The sequence below is a fragment of the Miscanthus floridulus genome, chromosome 5, assembly GCF_019320115.1.
Source record: "Miscanthus floridulus cultivar M001 chromosome 5, ASM1932011v1, whole genome shotgun sequence".
NCBI lineage: Eukaryota > Viridiplantae > Streptophyta > Magnoliopsida > Poales > Poaceae > Miscanthus > Miscanthus floridulus.
This window is the reverse complement of record NC_089584.1, coordinates 81208478-81226945: the sequence shown is the minus strand read 5'-3', so window position 1 is coordinate 81226945 and position 18468 is coordinate 81208478. Positions and strand designations below refer to the sequence as shown.

Sequence of the window (18468 nt, the reverse complement as noted above, 5' to 3'; positions counted from 1 at the left end):
CTATCTGCCTTCTAGCACGGCCGCCCCTCTCCCTGCGCCCAGCGCCACCGCCGCCGCCCCAGCTCACGTTGCCCGCCCTGCCCAAGCCGCCGTGCAGCCCTGCCCTAGCCGTCCCTAACCGGCCGCTCCCATGAAAGACCGTGACAGATATAGCAATACATTTCATTTAAACAATCCGCCGTATACATAATAAAATAAAATCAAAATCAAATTAAATCACGACGCTTTAGCATTACATTGCAGGGCCAATAACAAGGTCAAATATTTCGTATGCTGCACTGAATAGTGAATACGACAGAAACAATGATATTGCTTGCAAACAATTGATGGACTTCTACCAGCGGGGCATGTTAATTTCGCGTAGTTGCTACACATACATGTAGCATCGCTACCTCCTCTGGAAGTTGATTTTCATGATAGCAAAGCCGAACAGGAAAGCAAACAACACGGTGAATGCCAGGACCGCCACGGCCACCACGCCCAACCAGCTGTGCTTGAAGCCGAAGTACTTCTCCACGAAAACATTAACGGGGACGCCGTTGTCCATGGGCGTCGTGATGTCCCCAAACTGAGACACGACCAGCCCGTACATCGTCCACGCCACAGGGCACGCCCAACAGTACCACTTCCACCAGATCGGGACTTTCTGAACACATTGCCATGCCAAAAATGGCAATGATGAGTTCCACAGTCAATGACAAAATTAAATTTGTAGATGTGATTAATTGATGGGGATGGAGCAATATATAACGGGACTTACGGGGCGAGGGATGAAGAATCCAGAGAAGAGGTTCCAGATGGCATAGAACAACGTGGAGACGATCGACGCGACATGGTAGCTCGGCGTCAAGCCGACAGCCATCATTCCGTAGAACGTGAAGTAGAGCCAGGTGAAGTACATGAAGAAGAGGTACCAGAAGAATTTGGCAACTGTCCATTCAAACCCCATCATGGCGTACACTATGATCCCGTATATGGTGGACTGAGCCAGAGTGTATGGGAGTTCAATGGTAACCTATATATATACAACGGAAGTTTTAGCGATGTCGTCAGTGATCTCTCATCGATAGAAGGTACTATATATATCAGGAGTTTATATGAGAGCCGCTCTCACCTGTCCAAATGCATATGGCAAAGCTGAGTACATGCCGGCAGCTCTTTCGCGGTAAAACACAGTCCGCTCCACAGAGACTACTGGCTGGACAGATGTAGCATTCAAGATGCCGATGAACATCACTGCAGCATACATGGACCCCATGGAGTTGAACAAATCTTGTGGTTGACCCCTGGCAGGTAAAGACTCAAATGGTTCAGATTCTTTTTCTTTTTCTTTGAGATGTTCACACACTAGATAGGTGCGATGTGGCAGATACTTACATTTTACCACCAAGGTCCCAGAAGATGGTGCCAAAGATAAGCGCTATGACAGTTGTAAAAACTAGCCTAACGGCATTGTAAGCAGGGTTCCTCCAATATGACAGGTTCTGCTTCCACAAGCAAGCCAGGCATTGCATGAAGAAAGGCTGCGAGTACTGGTTACGGAAATGAAGGTCAGTTGAGCCTGCTGGTGGTTGGCATAACTCTTGTATCAAGGCCTTGTTCCTCCTGAAGAACATAACATTAAAATCATGGTTATCATGGTGTAGCAATGATGCGGAAATAAGAAAATTCCAGGAAGGTAGACGCTACTTATGAACTGATCATACATACCAGTTCCATTAAACAAAGTGTTACGTTCATTTTGATAGCAAAGTTTTTTTAAAAAAAATCTCCAAGATGCAAAATGACTCGAAATATTTTCCTTGCTAATAATAACACTAACATTTTACACTTGTACAAGACGTGTAGTAGTTTTTTTTGAAACTAGACGTGTAGTAGCTACTTGAGAAAAGTATAGGTGCAAAACAAATACAAAACATACATACGTAGTCATCAAAATGGTGACTATATTGAATGTTTATAGAAATGAGTGTGATTCGCTAAAAAAAGAGGTGTATATGTACAAAGAAATTATATTTCTAATCAAAAGCAAAATGACGAAAGTATATTTGAATTTTATTTTTCAATTATTCAAAATAAATTCAGATCCCATATAAGAACTCTGACTTCTAGCTCCAACCTTTAACATTTTAAACTTTAATACAAAAAATCCAATTAGATTAACATGCTCTACCCCTAGTCCTGAGTTACACTAGTTAGACCGATGAAGTCCGAGAATCATGAGATCCCCGCCACCAGTTCAGGTTCAAATGCTTTTGCCATCAAGTGTATTAGACCACAGGTACAAGCTGCAACTTTTTTCAAAGGAACAAACTTTTTTTTGAAACAACGGCAGGAGCTCTGCCTTTCAATTAAGATGAATGAAGTTTTATGTATATGAAAGGGTAGCCCAATGTGATGCCAACCACCACGAAAGGCTAGCCGCGGTGGCGTGGTGGGAGAGGAGGAAGAAAGGGCGGGCGGACGCTACGCGACAGAGTACAACACATAGACGACCCACCCTATGAAGCCAGGAAGTCGGGCCCAAAGCAAGAGGCCGCAATAGGTCATCGTTGCCCAGCTCAAACACGCCGCGAAGAGCAGCTCCGACTTCATGACTTGATCTCACACCCTGCCGATGGCAATTGCTGGGCTTCCCAAGCCAAATCTCAGTCGTCGAAGAAGGAGGGTTCACCCCGTATCATCGTTGCCAAGCCACACCCCCTGATGCAGCAGCTCTGACTTCACGATGCAGTTCCCGCCGTCTCAGATCGATCGGGCACCGAGAAACACATAGCAACCACCGAAGGCGACATCACCGTGAGACGAAACTTCCAAAAGCGATGCCTTCAGGAAGGGAACGATGCCGATAGCGCCACAGTCACTCGTCCAAGGAATGGACCGGGTTTTCACCCATGGAACACATTACTGGAGGGGAACATGACGCCCCAACAAGGAAAGTGGCGCCCATAGGCGTCACCGTCGCTGAGGCTTTCTCCCAAGGTGCCCCCAGCATGTACATCAGGGTAAGATGCCAGAACCCTATCCTACCACCAGACCTCTCCCGTCGTCACCACTGCCCTGTCATCCCGCAGAAGCCTCTCCAGAGAGGCATCGACGTGTCGGCTACTCACAGCAGCCGCACAGCTGCGTCGGCCGCCACGCCATCCAACCGGGCAACATACAGAACTGGCCAATGGCCATACCCAGTGCGCGCGTCACACTGCACCACGCCGAAGGCGTCGCCGACTGAAGCACCCACCGTCAACGCAGCTGACCTACGGCAGCCACCGCCGAGCGCATGCTCCACCACCGCGGGCGCCGCCCCTTGCCCTGGGGATGCCGGATCTGGCCGCTTGGGCACCGGACCCGGTAGCCCCAGTGGGCGCCACCGCCTCCACCATGGTTGCCGCCATGGGCGCCGGATCTAGCCTCCTAGGCACCGGATCCGCCCGCCCAAGCCCTGGAAGTGGCCTAGGGCGCGTCGCCACCACTGCCATGGATGAGAAAGGAGGAGGAAGTGGAGGAGGAAGGAGAGCCCCAGCGCTGCCGCCCAGAGCCGGCACGGGCACAGGCCGGCGCCACCGCAGCCGCGGCAGGCAGCCTCGGTGAGCCCCACGTTGCTTGCGCAAGGGCCCCCGCCAGCCTGCTACAGCGCACGCCACCGCCACCGCTGAGCGCGAGGGAGAGCCCTGCCGCCGCCATCCCGGCAAGCCGCGCGGCCCTGCCGGTGGCCTGCTCTGGCGGCGGCGTGGCGGGAGAGGAGGAAGAAAGTGCAGGCGGTGGTTAGGGTTTGGCCGCCGCCCAAGTCGCCCGCGTGGGGGAGGCGACATGGGGGCATACGGTCCAGTTTACATATGAGTATGAGACTTTGGCTTCAAGGGAACAAACTAGAAGCTAAAGTTTCAGTACTGACTGCAAAAATTTTGCAATAAGTTCAGAGGGTATTTAAATGGCACCATAATTACTGGGTAGATTAGACCCTATATTTTAAGGGTTAATAAAAACTTCCGACATAGATTTCGCTCATCAGTGCTGCTAGTGGTGTAGTTTAGACCAAAGACCACCTAGGGACAATATGAAAGTCTGGAGATGAAGTGAATAGGAGGGTTGTAAGTTACTCACTGGTATAATTCAGATTTCTTGTACAGGTCACTGAAATCAACACCTAGTATCTGTTCTTGCGAGACTGTTGTTACTTCTAACATCCATGTTGCTGGATTGTAGCCACCTTTAATTTTCTTGACTCCCTCAATTCCCTAGACAATATGAGCAATACAATGTATTCAGTAAATGGAAGCAATAAAGTCGAGCAATTTTTTTTAATATTCTTGTAATATCACAACACCTCAAAATACTTAATCAGCTCAGAAGAATGATGGCCTAGTGGACCAACATAGATCTCCTCTCCTCCTCGCTTCATAAGGAAAAGCTGCAACAATTCATCAAACACCTTAGACTTTGCAACATTGCTTCATATCATATTTATAATACTAACCAAGGTCAATTAAATTTCAAAATCATCCTAGTTATCCATATGCGAAGTAATGGTGGTAAGAAGAAATCACTGGAAAGTACAAAGATCCACCATAAATAAGCTCACCTCATCGAATGCTTCAAATATGTCAATGCTAGGCTGATGAATCGTGCAGACTACAGTTCTACCTGTATCAACAGTATTCCTCACTGTCCTCATAACAATTGCAGCTGCTCGGGCATCAAGACCAGAGGTTGGCTCATCCATGAAAATGATTGAGGGATTTGCAACCAGCTCCACAGCAATGGTCAATCTTTTCCTTTGCTCAGTTGACAGACCATTCAGACCAGGAAGTCCAACCAAAGCATTTCTCAATGGCTTGAGCTCCACAAGCTCCATGACCTCCTCAATGAACATCTGCATGTATAAAGGTAAGCAATGTTGTCTAATATATCAAGTATAGATAGAGGTTGGAAGTTGAATCTATTCTGTTTGGCTAACCTTTCTGGTGTTTGAATCTACATCCCTAGGAAGGCGGAGCCACGCTGAGAAAACAAGTGACTCATAGACTGTCACCTGCGGCGAGTGGATATCATTCTGCTCACAGTATCCTGATACACGTGCAAAGGTCTCTTGTTTCTTTGGGTATCCTGAAATGCTAATGTTTCCTTCAATGTAACCACTGGTCTTTCTCCCAACCAATACATCCATTAGAGTTGTCTTGCCAGCACCACTAACGCCCATCAGTGCGGTTAGCACTCCTGGTCTGAAAGATCCACTGATACCTTTGAGGAGCTCTAGCCGGTCCCCGAGTACACCATGTGTTTTCATCTCCTGAATGAGTTTCATCCAAAGATTACTGTCTAATTGTTAATTGCTCACGGTTGATGATTTACAGAAATAATTTCAATACTTACCTGGGGCATGTCAACAAAGTACTTGATGTTATTGAAAGTCAGTGAAAGCGGGGCAAACGGAAGAACCATACCCCTTTGCGTAGTGCCAGAATGATTTTCAACAGTTGCTGAACCGGATCTAGTGATGCCAACTGTTTCTAAATGGCTACTTCCTAGTGGCAAGCTGTCTTCAGCCACAGCATTACCATTGAGGTTTGCATACTTCTCCTTCAATTCCTCTTCAGATATCGATCGATGGGACTTGCCATATGCTGTAAGCTTAAAATAAAACCTTCTTAATTTTAGGTATTTTCAAATGCAAAAACCATGAGCAAACCAATCCTAGAGGAACTCACGCTTCAGGTACGCTAGGGAAAGCGTGAAGAGACAATTGAAAAGCATGACAAATCCAATCAATGCGCCTAAGCCGATCCAATACCACTTTGCTTCTGGGAAGACTCCATGGGACTTCAGGGATTGCACACCTAGGGTTTCATTGGACACAGAGCTATTCAAAATTTTGTCCCAACTGTGCCCTAGCATCTCATTTACTGAGATGGCATTCTGGGCATACATCAGTGGGGAGATCCAGTAGCCCCATATCCACCACTTCTTCACTTTATCTGCAAATTCAAAAAGAAAGAGGCACCCACCTTTTTTTAAAAAAAAAAGAGCAATAATAAATAGTACTACATATAGAAAGAACAGCGAGGTTATTCTCTTTGTTTTTTTGAAAAAACATGGTGAGGGTGTACCTCTTACTAGAATAAATCCACCCAACACCATAAAGATTAGCAGCATGAATGCTCCAAAGACGTTTGCAACAATCATGTTCCTTGCTGCCCCACCAATGAATCGGAAGAGTGATGCTGCCATCTGATTGAGTGCTAACAAAAGGAGATACTGCTTGAAGAACCTAGCACAACGTCGGGATGGTAAGTAAGGCCCTGTGATGAATATTTGGTTAACAAGCTAGCCTTAATCTGTCATTGATCAATCTCACCTGCCTACATTTGGGTCAAACCCGATGACATAATACGCCATGAAAACAAACCCACCAACCTCAACAAAAGAGATTGGGATCTTGAGGATCCATGTGGGTATGGTGTAGGCCCATGCTGGATAGAAGAGGAGATCTCTCTGCTTGAAGAACACTGGCATCTTAATGATGGTGAGTGCAAGCTCAGACAATCCATTCAACATGATCATGGTCACCACAAAGAAGATCGCACCCAAGTAGATACCACCATCAGTCACTGAGTCACGGTGCATCTTGGTACGAAAGAAGAGAGTCATTACAATTATGGACAACATCATCAGCTGACATATCAAAACACCAAGTCAGGCATTGTAGTTATTGTTCACACCATCTTACTATGTTTGAAATAGAGTTCCTAATGATCACCTGCAAAGATCTGAAGATGTAGACGAAGGAATTCCTCTTCATAAGCAAGATTTCTCGGTCGACGTTTGCTTTCAACAGCTCCCAGGCACTGACACCATACCTTGAGGTGGTCAGAGCACCGGGATGGTTTCTGCTCTTGTCGAAAAGAACGGCTAGCTCATTTGCTACAGCTCTCCCAACATGGAAAGACTGGAATGCTGATGCAAATTCCTTAACCGACACATATCGGTACGGCTTGTCATGCTGCACCCAGTATTGCTTCTGATCTTTCCTTGAAGTCACCTGCTCAGTGAACCCATGAAGATTGTTACAAGAAGCTAAGGATATGGTTGACACCGTATTTCAGAACGAAGAATGTGTCTGTTTACTTACTTCTTGCAAAAAGTCAGCCACACCCTTCCTCTCAGGACACTTGAACCCAAGAGACGAGAAGAATTCGAGCACGTTTTCTCGGGGGCCCTGATACACAATCTGCCCATCCGAGAGCAGTATGATGTCGTCAAAAAGATCATATGTCTCGGGCGCAGGCTGTAGCAAGGAGATGAGAGTTGTGCCACCGAGGATGTGGATTGCCTGTCTAAGTGACTTAATGATCTGGAACGTAGTGGAGGTGTCAAGCCCAGTCGAAATTTCATCCATGAATAGTGCATTGGCCGGACCAACAAGCATCTCGCCTACAGGATTGTAGCCAGTCACAACATTTTTCACTACTCCTAGCTAATGTTCTGAACTGAAGTTAATATATTTTTTTAGAGAACACGATGGACAGCCATATATCTATGTAAGTAAAAGAAAAGTTCAACACAGACTGCTAAATAAAAATGAGCATGGAAAACAGTAGAAGATGAGCAGGTAAATTAGCAACAAAAACTAAAATTATGTACGGAGTATATCTCTACCTGTTGTGACACGCTTCCGTTGTCCACCAGAGATGCCCCTCAACATCTCATCTCCCACCATCGTGTCAGCACATATTTCTAATCCTAGTATCTGCAATACCAGATGTATGAATGTTGAATAATGAACAAGATGCATCCAAAAAAATAATGAACAAGAAATCTTTGGTAGCTCAATCTGAAACCACCAACGGTTGCAAGTCAAATACCTTCAATATATAGTCACAGATCACATTAGCTTCCTGTCCTCGCATTGAACAAGCCTGAACAAGATGAGCGAAAAAGGTAAGCTATTGTCCTTAGCTACTATGCAAGTTATAATAAAAGATAGAACCAAAGCAATAAGATACTCTTGATTTATCTAAGAGTGTAAATCCATGCCTTCATGAATGCATCAATATCGGTATTAGGCTTGATATTTCCCGCCTTCTCCCGCCTTGAAAGCTCAGCCAACAAATCTGCCAACATAACACAAACTTGATAAATACATCAATTAAACATGTCAATCCTGCAGAATCTGCAAGCAGCAAACCCTTGTGACTAATTGTTCAGAGTCATACCGAAACGAGTGCCAACACCTTGACAGCGTGCAGAGTACTCAAGCGTTTCTCTGACAGTCATCTCTCCGATGTGAAGGTCATGCTGGCTGATATACGCGGCTGTCCTCTCCGGCACAAACTCATTCATTTCATGCCCATTGTAGGTCACTTTGCCTGAAACCTGCTCATCATTTGACCCAATTATTACCCAATGTCGTATGTACCAAAGTTCACTGTGAAATATTCTATTTCTACGTGAAGATCGTGCAATATTTTAGACGTCGTCCCTCCAACAGCTGTCCTAGTTGTTGGCTGATTATTTTTGTGCTAAGTTGATGTGTGCGCGCGCGCTAATTAATACGTGATAGAAACATGAGGGGTTGACGAGATACGTGTGTTTAAGAAAAAAAAAGTCTGCGGAAACCTTTAATGATTGATTATATATATATATATATATACTTGTGATTGATCCTTGATCCCCTTACTGATTATATATATATACTTGTGATTGATCCTTGATCCTCTTACCTTTAATGAAATAGTATGCGTGTGCACGTTCGTTAAAAAAAATACTTGTAATTGATTATATAAAGGGGTTCACGAGATACGTGTGTGTTTAAGAAACATGTATGTGATTGATGAGTGAATTTACTTTTACAAACCTTGAGGTCTTTATCAAGCCTCCCGGCCAAGGCGAGAAGCAAGGTGGTTTTCCCTGACCCGGGCGGACCTAACAGCAGAGTCATTCTGCAAATGCAACGAGCGTCAGGCAAGATGCCATGCCACCACCTGGCTCGGACTCCAACAGCAACCAAGATCACGAACTTTTTGAGATTCATCAAAAGCTGATTACCTGCAGGGCTTGACGATGCCGCTGACGTCGTGCAGGATAGGCATGGCCTGCTTCCGGCTGCGGCGCACGTGCAGCGCGTTGGCGACGTCCTCGAGCTTGTTGGTGATGGAGTTGAGGACGGTGGGGAGTCCGCTGGAGCCGACGCGCACGTCCGCCTCCGCGCTTAGGTGCTCGAACCGCACCTCGATCGTGGGCAAGTCGATCCCGACCCTGCACGCACGGCGGCACAAGGAGCGCAAATTAAAATCGTGAAGCACGTCCTAGCTGAGCTGTATCTGTATAGGAGCATGTGCACGCACCGTTGGATGCGTTCCTTGATCTTGAGCAGGAAGCGCTCGTTGTCCTCGTCGGCGACGCGCACAAGGCGCTCCAGGAGCGCGCGCCTCTCGCGCGGGCCGAGGCCGAGCACGTCCACCACCTGCGGGGCCGCCTCCCCGCCGCCGTGGCCATCGCCGTCGCCACCGAGCGGGAGGATGGCGCGGCGGACGCGGTCGCTGGTGGGCAGCCTCTCGAGCGCGGCCCACCGCAGCGCCTCCTCGTCGTCCTCCTCCTCCCTCCGCGAAGAGGAGCGCGAGAACGCGTCGTCGGGCGCGCGCCACCACGCGGAGGGGCCCGGCCTGGACCTGCCGCTGTCGCGGCGCATGCTCGCCACCTTCTGGAGCTCCGCCGCCGCGTCCATACCCGCTGTGGTGCTACGCCCGCCCGAAGACTCAGCGCCGCAGCCCGAGCAGTCGAGACAACGAACCCCTTCCGCCGCCGCGTCCATACCCGGCGCGGCGCTACGCACGCCCGCCCGCCGACTCAGCACCGCAGCCCGAGCAGCCGAGACGACGAACCCCCTGTGTGGTTGGTGTGGCGTGGCTTTTGCAGCGTTTCCCAGGTGGTTTTGCGGGGTGCGACGACGCCGAGGCTGTTGGGGAGGGTGGAGGGGAGTTTTGTAGGTGTAGCCTGTAGGCAGCGGCAACGGGGAGGGAGAGTGGCAGCTACGTGTCACATAGTATATCTGCTACCTGCTTTCTTACACACTATACATTACTATTCTTATTATTAGAGAACTGATCCGGTATTCCTCTTTTTTTTTTTAATTTGCACAGATCTCAAAGCAGCAAATCTAACTAATTAAACATTTTTCTTAATTATTTTCGACATGGGTCATGTATGGGCCAGCCGGCCCGCCTGTACAAACCCGCACAAACCTTGGACCAAAGTCATCTCTCCTAGTCCCCGGTCCTTTTTTTCTGTCTTCATTCTGTTTCCTCGCAGCCGGCGGTATAGATGGCCATATGGACCGAGGCCCATGGGCATGACCCATGGCCCGACCCAAGCACAGCACGCAAGATAGTTGTCGGGCCCGTGTCGGCCCGGCCCAACGTGAGGGTCGTACCTAGCCGCTCCCTTGGCCTGGCGTGCTAGCCCGGCCCGATTATCCTCACATATATCGGCTCTCTTGTCCCGTTGTCCGACAACGAGTTCGCGAGGTCGCCCACTCACCCTTCTCGACTTCGTCCTTCCCTTGCGTACCACAAGCCCCTAGTCTCCCAGTGGCCACCAATAAAGCGGCGCAAGGCCGTGGCGGCGGCCAGCGGGCGGCGCAGATCCGCACGTGTCCTGACACCCACGGAGGCCTGCGCGCGGCAGCGACGGAATAGGACGCGCTCGCACGTGAAGGCCAGCGTGCCTGGGTGACCTCAGGTACGGCGGGTTCGACGTGCCAAGAGGCCAGCCCGGCACGGCCCGCGCCTTATAGGACCGTGCGTGGGCTGTACGTGCAGCCCGTGGGCAGGCACGGTATGGCCCGATGAGTCAACCGTGCTGTGCCGGCCCGACCCCCATGGGGCTGTGACTTGGGTGGGCCCGGGCCGGGTGGCCCGTTTGGCCATCCATAGCCGGCGGCGGTGCTCTCTCATCTCCGTGGACATCCTTGTCGCATGGGCACAGAAGGAGCGGCGTTCCAGCCAAAATCTAGTCCAAACTCCACCAATCCCTGGCCTTTGCTGTTATCTTGCTTTCTCGTGTGCCGGAAGCCGTCACGGAGATGGAGTGCATCTCCTACCTTCCGCGACGACCACCCCGGCACGGAAGGTCAACGGGCATAATTAAGAAATAGGGCAAGAAAAGAATGCATGCTCCTGGTAGAGATCCAGACGGCTGAGCTTTTGCTAGCTGGAGTCTACTAGTCTCTAACCAGTTATTATGATCGATAGACGACGTAGGGAAAGGATACATAGTAACCAAAACGTTTAACAAATGCACTGATCATAGACTTCGGTAGAACCTCATAATTAATCTCTCTGAATGAACATACACGACCATCTACGAACCTAGGAATTCTCAACTTCTTTTTGTGGCTTCCATCTATGAACATAAGGAAAGGACAACGCTGCCCGCCTACAGGCTGCGGTGGTTCCCCTCAGGTCTTACGGCACACGCTTGACGGCTTGAGCGCTACTTGGCGGCGTCATTGGGCTCCCTCCCTGGGGCGTGGTCACGGTATGTAGATCAGGACGTCCACGGCTTCTAGCGCGGGAGAAACTTAAGATCTAATCAAGGAGGATCCAGGGAGGTGGAGATTGGATTCGGTTTTGCTTTGCTTTGACGCAGCTCCTTCTGCGGCGAGAGGACGTCTAAGGAGCACCGCCGCAGATTGCCTGCGCACGAGGAAACGGAAGAACGGAGGGCATGAATGACAGATGAGTTTAGAGTGCAATTGAGCTAAAGATGGGCTGGGACGGCCCGAGCAGACAGGACTGTGGGAAATAATTACAAAAATATTTAACTAATTAAATGGGTTGCTTTAAGATGTGTGCAATTTTTAAAAGGAGTACATCCATGCTAATAGCTATCCATTTGGATCAACCTGAAAGTGCTCCTATGATCTTGGAAATAGTTTTGAAAGAAGCAACTTCAGTTGACTGGTACGATCTACCAACGTGGTTAGCATTTTGGTGAGATCCAGAGGGAGCTCAGTTCGTGGTTAGCATTTTCTTCTCATGGTCTTTTTTTTTAATCCTCTGTCTCCTTGCTTCATGCTTCATGCTTCATGCTTCATGCTTCATGCTTCATAATACGATTCCTCTTTTTTGTGCAGCTGTGGGCTGTGGCAGTGGTATTGATTTCGATGACTGCAAGCTGTTTTGGTGATTTGATGCTGCTGCGTGCTTGGATTGACATAGAGAATCTCCATGTTCTGTAGATAAAGATCTGAATGATGCATATGTAATAGTAATATATAAAAGATCCCGATGTAGTACAGTTGAATTGAATATATATAAAAGATGCATATGCTGCCTTGTTCGTCGCAGCCACGTCTGCGAATGCGAGCACACGACCTCCACGACGATGGGCATTGGTTATACGAATGCAGTGGCCATGTCCAGAGGTGCTGGAGGAGGACTCGATGCTATGGGATGAGTGCCCATGTACGACACCGATTGGAGGTCCAATCATGATGAAGGTACACGTGCACCAACTCAGTCACGTTTTCTACGTACTCAGACGTAGGCAGGGTCGGAACGAGCGGACGCCGGCGTCGACGCAGCCATGAACGACCACGTACCCAGCTTGTTCACGGGCTCCCTCGACGACGCCGGGAGGACAGGCTGCCTCCTTTTCGCAGATCGGATTGACGCACCCTGCGCAGCATTTGGGGCCTCGCGTCAGCAGCAACCGGCGCGTCACGCTGCCTGACACCGATGGCTGGCAGCACGTTCTGCCGCGACTAAGCCAGGCTTAGCCACCAGCACACCGCCAGGCGCCCCAGTTGCTTTTCGGCCGACCTCGAGGGAAGATGCCTCAACTACTTGTCGCAGAGCCACCGTCGCGCTACTTGCAAGCTGCCGTCACGGTGCTTGCGTTGCAAAGGGTTCTGTCACATCGCCAAAGACTGCAAGAGGCCACGACGTCAAGCGGATGCAGCAAGGAGACCACAAAATACTCAAGAACACCAGGATCCCAGGGTCAGCCTTCGCTCGGACTCCTCGATCTTGGTGGGGTCTGTTCAATGCTCGTTGGCCACTGGGGATGTCGAGCCGGTACGGTCGTCGAAGCCGAACCATGCAGCCAGGTCTTGTGCGCTCTAGCGTGACGCGGCATGCTCCAGAACGCAGGCGACGACGGGTGACCCACGACACGAATCCAAGTCTGCCTATGTCATCTGGGGCCAGGACTGCCAGAGTGATTCGGACCCCTTGGTCCTCGAGCTGGATCCACTGCTGCGGCTACGCCATGCCGTGACGCCCGCGTTCCATCCCGGGTTCGATCCATTGACGTCGTCGCTGCGCATGGATGCGGGGCATGCTGGTCGGGATGTAGCAGATGACCCGATGCTGCTGGAGCTCGTCGCCTCGATCCCTGCCATCCGGACAGCTGAAGAATTGGCAATGGGGCCTCTGTCCCCTGTGCGAGCTGTTGCTGCTTCCTCGGAGGACGGAGCCCCAGACCGTCATCTTCGCCTGCGCGTAGTTGTGCGCCGCCGCATGGGGATGGGCCGGCTTCGGATCCGTGGATCCTTCTGGGATGGGTAGTTGGCCATCCGTGGATCCCAAAATTCACCTGAACCTCTCTAATGCCTTCTCATCATTCCCATCTCTGCATTTTGCAGAGGTCAGATTTTAAAATTCAAGCAATTGACGACCACTGTCAGCTATACAAGAATTATTTCACTAAGAGCATCAATCCTCAAAAAAGTATGGGAGAAACTGGATAGCTACAAACTTTTGTAACCAAGAAGGGTAGTTCAGTGAGACACAAAAGTAATAGATAGTTAGGACATCATCCCTTTTTGAGAGGAGTTAGCAGCGGAGGACTTGTTCTTTTTGGGAATTCGTGCACTGCGGGCATCCTTGGCTAGGCGTTCAAAACGGGGATGCCAAGGGAACTCAAACCAGCGACCTGAATTCAGCAGCTTTAGCTGTGGGGGAATCCTCAAGCCAATGGTTCAGGTTGGTCTCGCTGTCGCACCTGGGGATGTGCGCCGGCGGCCGAAATCGCCTGGGGTAGGGGGCCGCTCAGAACCTGGCCCTGAACGCCAGGGGACCAAAGTGATCTTGGGCAGGCCTCGATGGTGTCACCTAGGTTGCGATCGTCACCAATCCGCTTGCGTGCGAGCGGACGGCAAGTAGAAAGCTCACGCCTTTGCTCCTTCCGGGGCTTGGCGCCCCTAGCCCGCGGACGATCAACGCTACTGCCGGAGGAGTCGCCGCCGTTTCCTCCCATCGGTGGGCGTGTGCGTCGGAGCGGTCCCCATTGATGGTGGCCGTTGGCTGGGACGGCCAAGAGGGTGCGGCATGGCACCAGGAGGCCAAACTCTTGGCTTGCTGCTTGAGGGCGACACGAAGGAGTTGCCTTACCTCGTGCAGCCACTCGTTGTTCTTCGGGTCCAGCATGTTAGAGATGTCCTCCAGGCGACAGACGGCGGCTGCCATGTTGTAGGCCACCCAGGGGAAACACAGGGTGCTAGGAGCCCTCGTGCGGGCGCCATCATCGTTAACAGGGGGCTGCGTAGCTTGCTACCGCCCAAGCTCTTGCCTTTGGCGGTCGAGCTATGCCTCGGCGGCCTCTAAGTCCGCCTGCCGAGCCTGCAGGCGACCCTTCTCCTGAAGGTAGTTCGCGCAGCTGCAGGGACTCTGGTCTAGCGGTGTGAACTCAGGTGCCTCCTCGACAGGGTCCTCGCCGTCGATGTGGTAGCACATGTGAGGCGGGGCATAGCAGTTTATGTCGTCAGAGTCGTACTCTGGGCTGTTCCCCGAGAGGATCTCAAGGAAGGTGCGTAGTGAGGGGACGTTGGTCCCCACCACACCAGAGAGGACGACACTCCGTGGCGCCTCACAGCTGATGAGGTGCTCCAGCTCCAGCTAGAAGGTCGCTGATGCATTCTGGATCCTGAAAGGCAGGTCTAGGAGGTAGTACCAAAAGTGCTCGGGCGGTGGGAGCACCTCGCCGGTGGCAATTTGGTGATGGACGTTGGCCAGCATGTAGAACATCTGGCGTCGGTCTGACATAGTGGGGTGTGGACCTAGACCGTGCCAGATCCACCGAGACAGAACCTCGAGATCTGCTCCCAAGAGGCTCGGCAGAGTGGGTGGTGCCGGGGGCTCGTTGCTTGCCGACGCAGCCTCATTGAGTGGGTGGAGCTCATCGTAGCAGCTGGTGACATAGGCCAGGCTCCCAAAGTAGAGGACTTGGCCCGGAGCGAAGTCACCGGCCATGACGAAGAACTCACCAGGGAAGCGGACGCCGCTGTCTAGGGCGGGGCTGCTTGCTTGAGCGATGAAGCGGGTGGCTTCGTCCACCGTAGAGCCTCATTCGCACTTGACGTGACCCATACCTAGTGCGCCAGCTATCACGGGGTTGGAACCGCTGCAAGTATTGTTTGTTTCGTGTTAGTGTCAGAATGCGTGTCTCTAGTGGCTTGGGTGGACTCAAGAACACAAGAATCATAGAGGAGACGCAACGGTTTATCCTGGTGAAAGGATCAAGATGCCCAAGAGGGGGGTGAATTGGGCTAATTCTAAATTTTCTTGCAATAATTAAATCCTACGGTTAGCCCAATTAACCCCTTGTACCTAGAAAAGTGTTTCTATTATTCCAACGCACAAAGGACTTGCAACCTATGTTCTAAACTTACTCTAGCATGGCAATTCTATAAGTGTAAAGATAAGTATTGAATTGCTCAAAGTAAATATAGAGAGAGAGAATGCGGCGATGTTTTGCCGAGGTATCGGAGAGTCGCCACTCCCCACTAGTCCTCGTTGGAGCACCCGCGCAAGGGTGTAGCTCCCCCTTGATCCGCGTAAGGATCAAGTGCTCTCTACGGGTTGATTCTTCGACACTCCGTTGCGACGAATCACCCAAAGCCGCTCACAACTTGAGTTGGGTCACCCACAAGCTCCGCCGGGTGATCACCAAGCTCCCAATCACCACCAAGCCGTCTAGGTGATGACAATCACCAAGAGTAACAAGCACGAACTCTCACTTGACCACGCGAAGCCTAATGAGATGATGGATGCACACTTGGCTACTCTTGATTCACTAATGAGGCTACTCTCTTGGATTCTCGAATCTCAATCACCTCACTAGGACCTTGCTCTTCTTGGCACTCACAAACGTGTTTCTCAGCTGTTGGAATGAGCAAAAGTAACTCCACACACGAGTGGAGGTTCTATTTATAAGGCAGCCTGAAAAACGAACCGTTATGTGCCTCTGCGGGGTGACCGGACGCTCCGGTCATGTTGACCGGACGCTCCGGTCAGTTCAACCCGCATTCCAGTGAAAATGTGTTGACCGAACGCTGGCAGGGTCCGGTCACCACTGACCGGACGCGTTCGGTCGCATTAAACCCTTACTGGAACCTTACTGTACTCGACCGGACGCTGAACCCTCAGGGTCCGGTCAGTACTGACCGGACGCATCCGGTCGCAGATTCTCTTCTCTGGAACCTTACTGGAGTCGATCGGACACTGCCTCTCAGCGTCCGGTCACTTGACCTCTCCAGCGTCTGGTCGCACCGAATGCAGTCTCTTGATCAAATGAACTGACCGGACCCTGCGGCCAGCGTCCGGTCGCACCAGAGCCAGCGTCCGATCAGCATTTGACCCTCCATTCACTTCCAACTCTCGAACATATGTGAATGAAGTTTGCTCCATAGGATCATAGGGCTATTGTGGAGCTACCTAGTGCTAGTTTTAACAAGTGTGCACCACACCTAACTCACTAGACTTATCTAGGTCAAGCTACCTGTCCATACCCCCCTTAATAGTACGGCCAAAGGAAAAACAAAGTCCTAAACTACTCTAAGTGTCACTCCAACTCCAATCGACACTTAGAACTAGTCATCCTTAACCTTGTCGTCCATCCTTTGAAAACCGAAACGATTTCCATTGTAGGGGCATGTCCACCTCGATTGCCCAATCGATCTCCATTACCATGACCTAACTTAATTGCCTCTGCAAAACACACGTTAGTCATAGTAATCTTGTATTATCATTAATCACCGAAACCCAACTAGGGGCCTAGATGCTTTCAATCTCCCCCTTTTTGGTGATTGATGACAATACCACCTCGAGTATGTGAAAGAGTGAGTTTTTTACGGGCTTGGTTCATATAAGCTTTTGTCGATAAGAACAAAAGTATTAGTCAAGCTTATATGACCCAAGCCAACACAATGTACTCAAAGGATATGAATTAAGCATGAGTACGAGTAACAAAGCTCATTTGCATCGGAGTATAAACGTGGAAGCAAAGGCAAATGAGCATAACACAAGTGATATGACATATAAATAATGTAAAGTAGAGAGCACACATGTCATATATCACAATCACGTGGATATCACTATCACATAGATATAATAGAATGCATGAAAGTAACACACAAATGCATAATAGTAATAGTGTATCACACAAATAAAACTCCAAATATATATAGTAAGCTAATACTAGATAACTAGCTCCCCCTAAACGTCGCTCCCCCTGAGTCTACATACTCGAACCCTCTCCCCCTTTGGCGTCAAACACCAAAACCTAAGGGTCGGTCGACGGGGCTGCAGCGGACGAGCCGGGCGTTGAGGTATGAGGGGCAAGCTAGAACTGGGCTCCATCATCATCTGACCCTGAGCTCTGTATAGACTGACCCTCTGTGGCTGGAAGTGACTCTGAAGCGGTTTGGGTCTGGGCTGGGGCAGGTGATGCCCGTGATGCTGCTGGAATATCTGTCGTAGGATTAGAAGATGCGACAGAAGAAGAGAGCCTCTGAGTAGTCACGACGATAGGAGCTATAGTAGAAGGACCGACGGCATGCATATGAGGTGATGTAGGCATGCCGGTCAACTCGCTGAAGGATGCTCCAAGACTCCTAGAGACTGACGTGTCAGGCACAAATAGCGAGGATGACTGATCCGGTGAGAAGCCCGTATGATATGGTGTGAACTACGGGCAACCACTGGTGAGGACAACCACTGGGACACCTGAACTGTGGGTGAAGCAAAAGGACCTAGAGGCTGTCCCTGACTCTGAAGCCCACTGGGCTGTACTGCTGGAGTCGTCGTAGTGGTGGCAGGCTGAGCAAGCTGGGGCGAAGGCTGTGGCTATGGGGCCCCAAGTGCTGTTACTACATGCTGCATGAATCCCATAAGCTGCTGCTGCATGAGTAACTACTGCTGATGCATCTGCTGCTGCTGCTGCTGCTGCTGAAGAAGCTGCTGCTACCGCTAGAACTCGTCCTGACAAGCCTGAAACTGTGCAAAGTTGGCGGCAGTCTCCTGTGCCTGTCATGCCTGATCCTACTGCATCCGCTCAAGAATAGCAATCAAGGCGGGGTCCATCTGCGGTGCAGGTGGAGCTGAGCTAGAACTGCCGGCCTCTGCATCATGTCTGTGGGGAGGCATCTAAGGAATCAGCTGATAGTCATCATCCAAACTGTCACTGGAC

At 50.4% G+C, this 18468-nt stretch overlaps 1 protein-coding gene across 1 annotated transcript; it reads right to left on the bottom strand.

Moving 5' to 3' along the window:
* Positions 1 to 215: 215 nt before the first annotated feature.
* On the bottom strand, positions 216 to 9929 carry LOC136452445 (ABC transporter G family member 35-like). The gene is made up of 21 exons (XM_066453062.1): positions 9345 to 9929; positions 9046 to 9255; positions 8855 to 8939; positions 8214 to 8373; positions 8035 to 8111; positions 7863 to 7916; positions 7657 to 7747; positions 7130 to 7431; positions 6758 to 7039; positions 6356 to 6672; positions 6108 to 6268; positions 5709 to 5975; positions 5374 to 5624; positions 4958 to 5290; positions 4583 to 4873; positions 4328 to 4411; positions 4105 to 4238; positions 1378 to 1605; positions 1115 to 1286; positions 761 to 1015; positions 216 to 646 (listed from the first exon to the last, which is right to left on the bottom strand). The coding sequence occupies exons 1-21, from the start codon at positions 9809 to 9811 to the stop codon at positions 389 to 391; spliced, it is 4479 nt and encodes a 1492-aa protein (XP_066309159.1). The 5' UTR covers positions 9812 to 9929; the 3' UTR covers positions 216 to 388.
* Positions 9930 to 18468: the final 8539 nt, after the last annotated feature.